At 42.2% G+C, this 14,373-nt stretch overlaps 1 protein-coding gene and 1 long non-coding RNA gene across 2 annotated transcripts; both read right to left on the bottom strand.

Moving 5' to 3' along the window:
• Positions 1-239: 239 nt before the first annotated feature.
• On the bottom strand, positions 240-13,474 carry stk25b (serine/threonine kinase 25b). Its single transcript, XM_083548051.1, has 11 exons — positions 13,061-13,474; positions 9,345-9,575; positions 8,700-8,756; positions 8,482-8,590; positions 5,297-5,454; positions 4,057-4,242; positions 3,829-3,974; positions 2,688-2,796; positions 1,522-1,593; positions 876-1,012; positions 240-539 (listed from the first exon to the last, which is right to left on the bottom strand). Exons 1-11 carry the CDS (start codon positions 13,085-13,087, stop codon positions 494-496), a joined length of 1,278 nt encoding a protein of 425 aa, XP_083404177.1. The 5' UTR covers positions 13,088-13,474; the 3' UTR covers positions 240-493.
• On the bottom strand, positions 9,924-10,632 carry LOC310729736. Its single transcript, XR_014534636.1, has 3 exons — positions 10,503-10,632; positions 10,090-10,458; positions 9,924-10,021 (listed from the first exon to the last, which is right to left on the bottom strand). It is a non-coding gene; the product is annotated as an uncharacterized lncRNA (long non-coding RNA).
• Positions 13,475-14,373: the final 899 nt, after the last annotated feature.

Below are 14,373 nucleotides of genomic sequence, written 5' to 3'. Positions count from 1 at the left end.
GGTTTTCATTTGGATTTCGCCTCACCACCATTCGTTTGTTAGGGACAAACAAGTGACTAACGAGCTGATAAACGAGCTAGACGGTCGGTAAACCAGAGAACCAATCAGATAACCTGAAAATCAGAGGCCATGCCTCCTTGTGTGAGACTGACATGTAGGTGGTTTGATGGAGCAGTAGTATGGTGTTAAACCGTTTGAGAAGTGTAGGAGCTGTGGAATAAAGTTCGGAGGCGGGATGCAAGTGTGTGTGAGGTTTTATGAGGTTGATGTTGAGGGACACGGGGTGAACACACAGCTCAGTGCCGTGGTCTTTGTCTCTTTTAAATATCTCCGCTCTATAAAGAACCTGTAAAAATATTTCATTACAACGCATTAAAACATCTGCACGCTGGAGGTGGTGGGGTATCATGTTAGGGGGGGGTTGGGGGGCACCACGAGGTCACGAACAGGCAGTCAGGGGTCAAGCCCGAGCCCAGGAGTGGGGAGGGGGTCTTCACCGTGACGATGGGGTGGTGTTTCCATTGCTGTTCAGCGCAAACCTGAAAAGAAGAAGAGTGGAGTTTACACGCTGTGTACAAGCCTGCAATCCGCTCTGATTGGTCAAGTGTTGGTCGTCGTAGCAGCTATGAGGTGATCGCAAAAAGTTTCGAGACTAGACGTGTTAACATGGTCTGAAAAGCAGTCGTGCAGCTCCTGATGTTTTTTTGGTGCTCTGACTTTTGTAGTTCAGTGCTTCCTGTGACTGTGCAGCCTTGTGCTGCCATCTACTGGCGTGTTATGAAACCAGTCTTAAAACTTTTTTGTTGCCGCCTCGTACATTATGTATTATTGCGTGTAAGATTTATATAAAGGGTGCCGATGATCACGTGGCTCACCGACACATTCTTTCCATCACGTGCGTCACCAGCAGGTCTGAGATGCCGGGACACGACTCCTCGGCCAGGTTAAAGGCGTTCTCCAGCTCCTCTATGGCACCGATTCCTTCTCCACTCGCCCTCCGCTTCTCCTTTAACTACACACACATTTATATTTGACAATATACATTTTTATAAAGTTTTTTATTAGATGTATCAACCAATTTATGTAGCAAAGGGGGAGTGGCCTAATGAAAACAAAAGGGTGTGGCCTAGAGTTGATAAATATAAATATAGATGATGAGCCCTGGGTCGGATTGTACTCGCCAATAACCAATTGATCAACCGATAGTTTTTAAAATGGATACTGGAGAAAGAAAAATAACCATAACTGTGTAAAATAGTACTGAACTTTATTACAAAAAAAAAAAAAAAATTGTTATAAATATTAAGGTAAACACAAATAAATAAACAAACAGCACATGGCATCAGTGATTCGCCTCTAGAGGCCGCTCTTGTACTGCAACCTGGAAAAACTATCTGTATGGATTTTTGCTTATTGTTCCAGCAATTAGGCAACACTGATGAATCGATCGAGACCTGGTAGCTTTGCCGTTTTGTCAGTTTGTTTAGGTGTGTTTGAGCGAAACGTTAAGACGAGCGTTACCTCTCTGAAAATGGGCGAGACGAGAGCCGACAGACACTGAGACCTCGGCTGCCTCTTCACCGTCTCAGCCGTCTGTGTGGGGAAATCAGAGTCACGTCAAAGGATCAGCAACAACCGGTATATATTTTATTTACTGTAATTTCCGGACTATTAAAGGCCAAATATAAGCCACATCCACTGAATTGTACAAAGATTTGTATTTTGAACATGAATAAGCCGCACCTGTCTATAAGCCTCTACACTGAAACTAATGAACTTTACACAGGCTTTAATGAAAGACAGTGTCTGTTACACGGCTTGTATCTAAACAGTAGCCGACCAAGAAGGTAATTGTTCACTGTCTTCCTCCTTCCTTTCACAACTATTTCTTTTTTCAAAAGAAATTTCAAGTTTATCTTTTGGCATCGTCTTGCGTTTAAAAATCATCATCGGTGAAGCTTTTCTCTCGATGCCGTGCAGCTCAGAACACAGGTGAAGTGTGTTTTCATGCCCGGTTGTTTTCAGCGTGACGAATGATTTGCATTTCCTGTAGACAGTCCGAGTGAGCAGCAGGTCAAACGTCAGAGGAACATCATCCATATTTATGATGTGGTGCAGCCCGATTCAGTGGGAGCGCATCTGATTTAATATAAAGAGTTTCATTGGTTCACCTGAACCCGTTCGGCAATTTGATTGGTCTAATGTTATGGGGCTCAGTGTTTTGTCTTGAAGTTTGTGAAACCAGGAAAAACCCAGGAAAAATCCATAAATTAGCCGCTTCATTGTTTAAGCCGCGGAGTTCAAAGCACAGGGAAAAAAGTAGCGGCTTATAGTCCGGAAAATACGGTAATCAGACCAGATTATACAGACGTGTCCACCAGAGGGCGAAATGTGAGTGAACTCAGCCGTACAGTATTTTTGCACTGCCCCCTAGTGGACAGAGCCATTCACACTTCAGCAACACACAAGGTGCGTCTTAAAAACAAGGTTTTTACAGGAAGTGGTAAAGAAATTAGAGGTCATGTGACAAAGAATTGAGTCTTCAGAGTCTCAACCCTCTATACACTCTATTATATCACCACAGGAGAAGCCGATTGAGACGCACCGAGACGTTTGTATCTCGTCTGATTCGGCTAATCTTCCAGAGACTCTTCTGCTAAAACTAAGACGTGAGGATTGTGTCTCACCTCTGAGTCTGTGTTAGCGTAGTCTTTCTGCAGTTTATTCAAGGAGCTGTGGCGCACTGTAGGGAACGTCCACATGGGACACTGCTCCCTCTCGTCACCGTCTCCGTCCCTGTCCGCAGGATAAGAGAGGCAAAGAGTTTAATGATGAATGATAAACAAGATTAGCATTTACGCTACACTATATGATGCAAGGCTACGCTACATGACTCTACATTTAGTGCTGAGGTAGTGATCTGCACAAGGAAGTAAAAGAAATATGGGATAAAAAAAGGACAAGACAGATGATGAATGGATGCATAATTGAGTATTAACGGATATGAATATATAGGTCAGTGGATGGATGGATGGATGGATGGATGGATGGATGGACAGACTGACTACTGGTTGCTCTCATGCATAAATAGACGAATGGATCAAAGAGCCAAGAGATGAATGGTTTCATGTATCGATGGGTGAAAGAAGGTGGATTGATGCTGGATGGATGCTGGATGGATGTTTCAGGTAGGTACAAGCACAGATAAATAATTGAACAAGTGGATTAATGGTTAGATGGATGGATACAGAGGTATAAAAATGGTTGGATGGAATGGTATATAAATAAGTGGTTGAATGGATGGACGGATAGATGGATGAATGGAAAAGTATATAAATAGATGAATGAATGGATGGAAGGAATGAAATGTATATAAATTGATGGATGGATGGATAAATGGATGGATGGATAAATGGATGGATGGATGGATGGATGGATGGATGAGTAAAGAGCTACATAAGCAGGTGGGTGGATGAAGGAAATGTGCGCCAAAGGGGGCCAAAATGTGGGGTAATGGAAGGATGTGTGAAATCATGGATGGATGGATGGATGGGTCAAAAAAGAAGTGTATGAATAAATGGATAGGTAGGTATGAACAAGGATGGATAGATGGACGAGCTGCTTGATGAATGGATGGATGAATGGATGGCTAGACAGATGGATGGCTATATAGGAAGGTGGGTATGAGCATTCCTAGATAGATAGACAACTGGATTGATAAATGTTTGATGGATGGATGAAGAGATGGATAAATAGGTTAAAGGTGGATTAATAGATGAGTGGACGGGTTAATGGTTGGATGGATGGATAGATGAATAATCTGCGTACATGTCGGAGTCATCGGAGCTGGACTCTTCTCCGTGGCCCTCAGATTTCCAGCGGCGGTATCGGTCGATCAGCTCGGTCAGGTAGGACGTCTTCTTGGTGTAGCGTGTGATGAACTTGTGCTTGAGCAGCTCTTTAGCTGTGGGTCTCTGTGTGAGAGGAGACATTTTCACTGGAGACTGTTGAACCATGAACTCGGTGAAATACGTCTCCTCCTGAGTGAATACTTACGAATCGCGGGTCTTTATTGAGACACGCCTCTACAAACTCTTTGAAGGGTTTGCTGTAGGAGCCCTCCAGTGTAGGGGGTGTGTTTTTAGGGATGAGGAACAGCACACGCATGGGATGCAGGTCCGAGTTCGGCGGCTCTCCTTTAGCCAACTCGATGGCTGTGATGCCCAACGACCAGATATCAGCCTGTAGACCAAGTCAGGAGTTTAACCTTCTTTAACTCATACATTATATTTATAGAAATCACTAAAGAAGTTACTAGAAAATGATTTTTGAGTTCCAAGAAACTTAAGAAGCAAAAATCAAATGCGATCTTCAAATAAACACCATAGTTTCCTTTCCCCATTCTAGTACAAACCCTTCTGTGGGTGGGGCTAAACTACCCTTTACTCTCATTGGCCAGTGAGATTTGAATAGACAGCTTCCAGATTTAGAGACTTGACTGAATTTTGGAGAGACGTCAATGAAGGGTGGGTTGGTGAAAGAAAGATAGGGTGAGTGAGAGGGGGAGGTAGGGCGGAAGGATGAAAGAAAAGAAGGAAAAAAAGAATAAAGAAAGTGGGTGAGAGGAATAAAGGAAGGAATAAGCGAAGAATGGAAGGTGGGTGAGAGGAAGAAAGGCTGATGTACAAAAAAAAAGGAGGGGGAAGAAAGAAAGGAAGGAAAGAAGCGTCGTGAAAGGGAGGTTAGAAGGAAGGAATAAAGAAAGGATGGGTAGAAGGAAGGCAGGTGGAAAGAATGATGTGTGGTAGGGTGGGTGGGTGGGTGGGTGGAAGGAAGGAAGGAAGGAAGGAAGGAAGGAAGGATGGATGGATGGATGGATGGATGGATGGATGGATGGATGGATGGATGGCGGGTTGGTAGAAGGAATAAAAGATGAAAGAATGTGTGGGTATAAGGAAGGAAGGAAGGAAGGAAGGAAGGAAGGAAGGAACGAAGAAAGGATGGATGGATGGATGAATGGATGGATGGAAGGATGGATGGATGGATGGCGGGTTGGTGGAAGGAACAAATGTAAAAAGTAACACAGGCACTTAGAATATTAGTTAATGGGTAAATTCCATTATAAAATGTTGTAAAGACTGTAAACTAACTGGAGAACCTCATCCAGAACTCCAACATTCACTCAAGTCTCTACTTCCTTCCTTCATCACATTTATAACAAACACAATTCCATACTTCATCACAGAATGTGTGAGGGCGTGGCCTGGGCGGTGACCTGAATGGACCTTTGACCAACCTTGAAGTCATAGGCAGATTGTTTGATGACCTCCGGCGCCATCCAGAACGGAGTTCCTACAAACGTGTTCCTCTTAATCTGTGTGTCTGTGAGCTGACCAGCCACGCCGAAGTCCGCCAGCTTCACGTCCCCCTGCTCAGACAGCAGCACGTTGGCAGCTGAGACACACACACACACACACACACACACACACACACACACACACACACACACACACACACTTTGGTTCATTCACAAGAGAACCAAACAGAGGCATGTGGGCGGTGCTAGAAATAGTGCTGATCACTGATTGTTCACACATACAATTTCTTCGCTGGAAAAAATCGAAAGTATTAGAAAAACCATTGTGGAGGTCCAACCTCTGAGATCATCTCCTGACTCAATCTCACCTTCAACTCCACAACTCCACTGCTTTACATGTACAGGACAGGAAGAGCTGCATGATCTTATTACTAAAACCAAATCAACATCATGTCAGTTAGATCCTAAACTACTGAAGGAAGTGTTCCAAACAGCTGGTGAGCCTCTTCTCAATATTATTATCTCCTCACTCCTTATCTTTAGGTCACATCCCTAAACCCCTCAAGTTAGCAGTTATTAAGCCCCTCATTAAAAAACTCATTTGGATCCAAACACACGATCAAATTACAGACCCATTTCAAATCTCCCATCTATGTCTAAGATTTTAGAAAAGATTGTCACTGCTCAGTTCTGTTCCTACTTACAAGAGAACAATATCTTTGAAGAGTTTGTCAGGTTTCAGGCTCCATCATAGCACAGAAACTGCTCTAGTTAAAATCACTAATGACCTGTTTTTAGCTTCAGACCAAGGCTTCATCTCACTGTTAGTTTTACTAGATCTTAGTGCTGCATTTGACACTATAGATCATGATCTCCTCCTCGATCGCTTACAGAATTACGTTGGCATTCAGGGACAGGCATTAGGCTGGTTTAAATCCTACCTGTCCAATCGTTACCATTTCGTAGATTTAAATGGAAAGCTATCCAGGATAATGCTAGTAAATTATGGCGTGCCACAAGGGTCAGTTCTAGGACTCCTGCTCTTCACAATATACATGCATATTATTAAAAGGCATGGAATTAGCTTCCATTGTTATGCTGATGATACCCAGCTATATATCTCATCTAAACCAGGCGATACAGCTCAATTAGCTCGCATAACTGAGTGTGTTAAAGAAATAAGAGATTGGATGAACCATAACTTTTTACTTTTAAATTCTGATAAGACGGAGATTTTGCCCAAACCAGTACACAGAAGCTCCATAATTTCAAGCTGCATTTAGACGGTTGTTCTGTAACTACTAGTTCAACGGTAAAAGACCTGGGAGTTATTTTAGACAGCAACTTATCTTTTAAAAATCACATCAACCAAGTTACAAAAACAGCCTTCTTTCACCTTAGAAATATTTCTAAGCTAAGAAATATGTTATCTATATCTGATGCAGAGAAGCTCGTCCATGCGTTTATGACCTCTAGAATAGACTACTGTAATGCATTACTAGGTGGATGTCCTGCATCATTAATAAACAAGCTTCAGTTAGTTTAGAATGCAGCACCCATAGTTCTCACAAGGTCAAGAAAATATGATCATATAACCCCAATCTTATCGTCCCTACATTGGCTTCCTATTAAGTTTCGAATAGACTACAAACTACTGCTACTCACTTATAAAGCACTAAATGGTTCATCTCCATGTATCTCCAGTCTTTTAACACGCTACAATCCGCCACGCTCCCTGAGATCTCAAAACTCTGGGCTTCTAGTAGTTCCTAGAATAGCAAAGTCCACTAAAGGCGGTAGAGCATTTTCACATTTAGCTCCTAAACTCTGGAATAGTCTTCCTGACAGTGTTCGGGGTTCAGATACACTCTCCCAGTTTAAGTGCAGATTAAAAACATATATTTTTAGCAAAGCCTACACATAACACACATCACACACATCACATCATAACCTTGTGCTCCAGAATATATGATTACATGCACATTATCAACTTGTGCTGTTAATATCATGAACAGCAGCTACGCTAATTGCTCTCCACTGCTTCTCTTTCTCTCCCCATCCCGAGGCATCCTGAGGTTTGGCCAGCTCCAGTCACATCCCACCTTTTGAAGAAGTAGATGCTGAATTCGCAAACATCCTGAACCATCTAGAGACGTACCAGTGCCAATTGGATCCCACTACATGTGTGGAGTTTTGACACTGGACCTCCTGGAGTGTTAAAGGCTCTGGCATGGAGAAGCTGATGCTGAATCTGGGATGATTACAAACGTTGAGCTCAGTAGCTCCTAGTTTTATAACCACAAAGACTGTAGAAAGATCATTTACTTATAATCTTATACTCCAGTAATCATGTTAGTTCTCACTCTCCAGTGTTCTGTATTTTTGAAAGATTTATGATCAAACTCTTGATGTCACCCAAATGAGGATGAGGTTCTGCTTTTGAGTCTGGTTCCTCTCAAGGTTTCTTCCTCATAACATCTAAGGGAGTTTTTCCTTGCCACAGTCGCCACGGCTGCTCATCAGGGAGAAACACACACTGTTCACCTTCACTGTTGATTTCTGTAAAGCTGCTTTGAGACAATGTCTGTTGTGAAAAGTACGGTGGCCGAGAAGTGCAAAACACATTAACAAACCAAAAACAAATTAACAAATCCAAAAACAAATCAACAAATCCATAAACACATTAACAAATCCAAAAAACACAACGAAAAGTCAGACAAACCGGAAAAGGTAGGTATAGTTTGTGAATGGAAACTTACAGATCATTGGACGAGGAATTGGTTAATTTGTTTTCAGATTTGTTATTTTGTTTTTGGATTTGTTGTTTTGTTTTTGGATTTGTTGTTTTGTTTTTGGATTTGTTGTTTTGTTTTTGGATTTGTTGTTTTGTTTTTGGATTTGTTGTTTTGTTTTTGGATTTGTTGTTTTGTTTTTGGATTTGTTGTTTTGTTTTTGGATTTGTTGTTTTGTTTTTGGATTTGTTGTTTTGTTTTTGGATTTGTTGTTTTGTTTTTGGATTTGTTAATTTGTTTTCGGATTTGTTAATGTGTTTTGCACTTTTCGGCCACCGTAGAAAAGCGCAATAGAAATAAACTTGACACAAACACCCTTCTCACGTCCTCCTACACCCTCTCACGTCTCCTAGGCCTTGTCCTATTACACACCTTTGATATCGCGATGGATTTTTCTTTCGGAGTGTAGATACTCCAGACCCTTCAGAATTTCCCTAAGTATAGTGGCGATGTACGTCTCCTCCAAAGGCCCAGGTCGGAGCTGCAACACACACACACACACACACACACACACACACACACACACACAGTTTGGTCTTGTATTTTTCCAGTTTTTATCTAAAGAAAAATAATGTCTCCTATATACTTACAAGATCTAAAGCAGATCCTCCTCCCAAATATTCCATAATGATCCACAGTTTAGTTCCCTATAAACACACACACACACACACACACACACACACACACACACACACACACACACACACTTTAGATCTGTTTCACTTTTAGAGTGAATTATTTGATTACGCCATACAGTGACCCAAATACACGTTTTTTTGGAGATTTTTTTGTGTCATTTGTTTTGTAGATGCAGAAAATCAGGTTGCCCCAGAATTTACTAATAACAGATTCAAATATTATTAATAGAAATTTGTTAATTTAAAAATGATTAGAAGGTGGAGAAAGACTTGGTCCAGTTTAGAAATATGTGTTATTTATTATTTTGGGACTTTTATTGATGAGACAAAAAACCAGACTCAGTAATTGACATCACTACTGTACAGAATCGAAGAAAAGCGGGGAGATGATTCCTAAATCATTCAGTGTTCAGAAATACAGCTTTAATTAAAGAATCAGGATTTAATACAATTAGAAACAAAATAATAACCCGAGCAGATAGAAATGGAAAAATTTATGAATTTTAAGTATAATATGTTTAATATTACAAAAATAACTGCTTTTTGTGTGTGTGTGTGTGTGTGTGTGTGTGTGTGTGTGTGTGTGTGTGTGTGTACCTTGAGATAAGAGCCGTAGTACTTGGTGACGAAGGGGCTGTCACACTGGCTGAGGACGGTGATCTCCTGTTGGATGTCCTCGATCTCGTCCTCGGCCTCCTCCAGGTCGATGATCTTGATGGCCACGACCTCTTTAGTGCGGTTATTGATGCCTTTGTAGACTTCACCGAACGAACCCTTTCCAATCCGCTCCTGCTTAGTGAAGTACTCCTCTGGGTCCAAACGAGCATTCTTCTCACACACACACACACACACACACACACAAATAAGAGGCAGAGGAAGATTTCTACACCCTCCTACACTTCCTCTTATACCCTACAAACCCTCTCATGCCCTCCTTTACTCTCCTACACCCTCTCATGCCCTCCTTTACTCTCCTACACCTTCTCATGTCCTCCTTTACTCTCCTACACCTTCTCATGTCTCCTACACCTTCTCATGCCCTCCTTTACTCTCCTACACCTTCTCATGTCTCCTACACCCCCTCATGTCCTCCTTTACTCTCCTATACCTTCTCATGTCTCCTACACCTTCTCATGTCCTCTTTTACTCTCCTACACCTTCTCATGTCTCCTACACATCCTCATGTCTCCTACACCTTCTTATGCCCTCCTTTACTCTCCTACACCTTCTCATGTCTCCTACACCTTCTCATGTCCTCCTTTACTCTCCTACACCTTCTCATGTCTCCTACACCCCCTCATGTCCTCCTTTACTCTCCTATACCTTCTCATGTCTCCTACACCTTCTCATGTCCTCCTTTACTCTCCTACACCTTCTCATGTCTCCTACACATCCTCATGTCTCCTACACCTTCTTATGCCCTCCTTTACTCTCCTACATCCTCTCACGTCTCCTACACCCTCTCACGTCTCCTACATCCTCTCACGTCTCCTACATCCTCTCACGTCTCCTACATCCTCTCACGTCTCCTACACCCTCTCACGTCTCCTACACCCTCTCACGTCTCCTACACTGTATCTAGTTCACTACATGTCCAGTAGGAAACCATCCTAGATTTCAGCAGTTTACTTTAGACGACTTTACAGAGTAATAAAATAAAGTTTTTGCACACTTTCTAGTGCACTACACGTCCAAATAGAATCCGTCTGCACTTTATACACACACACACACACACACACACACACACACACACACACACACACACACACTAAACACCCTACTGAGTGCACTAATGTCCAATATAAAGATAATTAAAGATATTACACACAGTCTGAAACACGGCCTTGACCACGATAAACAGACGCCACACATCACTGTATTAACATTTCACTTCATTTTAGAATTAATCATTATATTTTATAACAACACTAGTAGTGTTTGTCACATCAGCACCCTCAAAGAAGACGTTCAGGACACAGGACACTAATACACCCTGTCTAGTGCACTAATGTCCAATAACAAGAAGACATTCAGGACACAGGACACTAATACACCCTGTCTAGTGCACTAATGTCCAATAAAAGAAGACATTCAGGACACAGGACACTAATACACCCTGTCTAGTGCACTAATGTCCAATAAAAGAAGACATTCAGGACACAGGACACTAATACACCCTGTCTAGTGGACTAATGTCCAATAAAAGAAGACATTCAGGACACAGGACACTAATACACCCTGTCTAGTGGACTAATGTCCAATAAAAGAAGACATTCAGGACACAGGACACTAATACACCCTGTCTAGTGCACTAATGTCCAATAAAAGAAGACATTCAGGACACAGGACACTAATACACCCTGTCTAGTGCACTAATGTCCAATAAAAGAAGACATTCAGGACACAGGACACTAATACACCCTGTCTAGTGCACTAATGTCCAATAAAAAGAAGACATTCAGGACACAGGACACTAATACACCCTGTCTAGTGCACTAATGTCCAATAAAAGAAGACATTCAGGACACAGGACACTAATACACCCTGTCTAGTGGACTAATGTCCAATAAAAGAAGACATTCAGGACACAGGACACTAATACACCCTGTCTAGTGCACTAATGTCCAATAAAAGAAGACATTCAGGACACAGGACACTAATACACCCTGTCTAGTGCACTAATGTCCAATAAAAAGAAGACATTCAGGACACAGGACACTAATACACCCTGTCTAGTGCACTATTGTCCAATAAAAAGAAGACATTCAGGACACAGGACACTAAATACACCCTGTCTAGTGCACTAATGTCCAATAAAAGAAGACATTCAGGACACAGGACACTGATACACCCTGTCTAGTGCACTAATGTCTAATAACAAGAAGACGTTCAGGACACAGGACACTAATGTCCAATAAAAAAGAAGACGTTCAGGACACAGGACACTATTACACCCTGTCTAGTGCACTAATGTCCAATAAAAGAAGACATTCAGGACACAGGACACTGATACACCCTGTCTAGTGCACTAATGTCCAATAACAAAAAGTCGTTCAGGACACAGGACACTGATACACCCTGTCTAGTGCACTAATGTCCAATAACAAGAAGACGTTCAGGACACAGGACACTAATACACCCTGTCTAGTGCACTAATGTCCAATAAAAGAAGACATTCAGGACACTGATACACCCTGTCTAGTGCACTAATGTCCAATAACAAGAAGTCGTTCAGGACACAGGACACTAATACACCCTGTCTAGTGCACTAATGTCCAATAAAAGAAGACATTCAGGACACAGGACACTGATACACCCTGTCTAGTGCACTAATGTCCAATAACAAGAAGACGTTCAGGACACAGGACACTAATACACCCTGTCTAGTGCACTAATGTCCAATAACAAGAAGACATTCAGGACACAGGACACTAATACACCCTGTCTAGTGCACTAATGTCCAATAACAAGAAGACATTCAGGACACAGGACACTAATACACCCTGTCTAGTGCACTAATGTCCAATAAAAAGAAGACATTCAAGACACAGGACACTAATACACCCTGTCTAGTGCACTAATGTCCAATAATAAAAAAAAGACATTCAGGACACAGGACACTAATACACCCTGTCTAGTGCACTAATGCCAATAAAAAGAAGACATTTAGGACACAGGACACTAATACACCCTGTCTAGTGCACTAATGTCCAATAACAAGAAGACATTCAGGACACAGGACACTAATACACCCTGTCTAGTGCACTAATGTCCAATAACAAGAAGACATTCAGGACACAGGACACTAATACACCCTGTCTAGTGCACTAATGTCCAATAAAAAAAAGACATTCAGGGCATAGGACACTAATACACCCTGTCTAGTGCACTAATGTCCAATAACAAGAAGACATTCAGGACACAGGACACTAATACACCCTGTCTAGTGCACTAATGTCCAATAAAAAGAAGACATTCAGGACACAGGACACTAATACACCCTGTCTAGTGCACTAATGTCCAATAACAAGAAGACATTCAGGACACAGGACACTAATACACCCTGTCTAGTGCACTAATGTCCAATAAAAAGAAGACATTCAGGACACAGGACACTAATACACCCTGTCTAGTGCACTAATGTCCAATAACAAGAAGACATTCAGGACACAGGACACTAATACACCCTGTCTAGTGCACTAATGCCCAATAAAAAGAAGACATTCAGGACACAGGACACTAATAGTGCACTAGAGGAGTGTTAGAGAAAGTGATTTGGGACAGAGCCCGTTGTGTTTCGGATGAAGATGTACCTGGTTGATGGCCCGGATGTGCGCCATGCTGAAGGCTTTCAGTCCCCTTTCTGATTTATTCCCTATAAATATGAATAAAGATGTCGCGCCGGTTCCGGTCCCCCGTCTTCAGCCCTGGAGCCTGGAAATGGGGCAGAGAGAGACTGAGCTCCAGGGGCAGCGCCGCCACTGCGCCGTGTTTTCGGCCTCCCGTGTCTCTTTCAGTCCGGACCGCCGACAGAAAAAGCGCTCAGGTTTCCTTTAGCTCCATGAATGAAGGCGCGCCGGGTCGCTGCCAGGCTTCATAAGCCGTTAGGAGCCGTTATAACGCGTTATAACCCGTTTCAGGGCGAGTCCTCGCGCAGGCTTGTTGTGTGTTGCTTTGCGACTGAAGGGAGGACCAAAAAAAAAAAAAAACAGGAATTGCGCATGCGCGAATGTTGCTCCGATGCTCATGCGCAGTCGAGTAAGAGGAGGGTTAGTTGGAGTTCCTGATTGACAACATGGTGGACAGAACCTTTCTTTCTTTCCCTCCCAAGAAATCAACAATAAACAATCACAAAACAGATATAAAAGAGAAGAATAAGAGAGAGGCGGAATACAGACATTACATAAGAATAGAAAAGCAAATCTTTGTCACCATAAAACATCAAAGGTTTATAACAATGAGATCAAGAAGAATGAAAGTGTTTGAGGTTTTTAAAGGTTCTGACATGTAGATTTTGTAGATTGTACAATTATTTTAAACAACAAAAGAATAGAAGCACTGTAACTTCTGACCAAATAGACTTCTTCAAAAATTGCAAAAAAGAACATAACATAGATCCACTTTAATGAATCTCATGTAAAGCTAATGGAGAGTGTGTTAGAGAAGTGAAGAGAAGAGTGCAGGCAGGGTGGAGTGGGTGGAGAAGAGTGATAGCAGGAGTGATTAGTGATAGAAGAGTATCTGTGAGAGTGAAAGGGAAAGTTTATAGGACTGTGGTGAGACCTGAGATGTTGTATGGATTAGAGACAGTGGCATTGAGTAAAAGACAGGAGGTGGAGCTGGAGGTAGCAGAGCTGAAGATGTTGAGATGTTCGTTGGGAGTGACGACGATGGACAGGTTTAAAAATGAGTTTATTAGAGGGACAGCACATGTAGGACGTTTTGGAGACAAGGTGAGGGAGGTGAGATTGAGATGGTTTAGACATGTGCAGAGGAGGAACATGGGGTATATCAGTAGGAGAATATGCTGAGGATGGAGCCACCAGGAAGGAGGAAAAGAGGAAGACCACTTTTTCACGTGTCTGTGCTTTCACGTTTCCATTTGGGGAAATTGTTACTTTAAGTT

Source organism: Silurus aristotelis (genome assembly GCF_946808225.1).
Source record: "Silurus aristotelis genome assembly, chromosome: 8".
Lineage (NCBI taxonomy): Eukaryota > Metazoa > Chordata > Actinopteri > Siluriformes > Siluridae > Silurus > Silurus aristotelis.
This window is presented reverse-complemented; position numbering and strand designations above follow the sequence as displayed.

Coding starts and splice junctions, on each gene's coding strand:
- stk25b (XM_083548051.1), bottom strand. CDS start 13,087: ATGGCGCACATCCGGGCCATCAACCAG. Junction 3,975..4,056: donor TCAATAAAGACCCGCGATTC/GTAAGTATTCAC, acceptor CCTCTCACACAG/AGACCCACAGCTAAAGAGCT. Junction 1,013..1,521: donor TCTCGCCCATTTTCAGAGAG/GTAACGCTCGTC, acceptor ATGTGTGTGTAG/TTAAAGGAGAAGCGGAGGGC.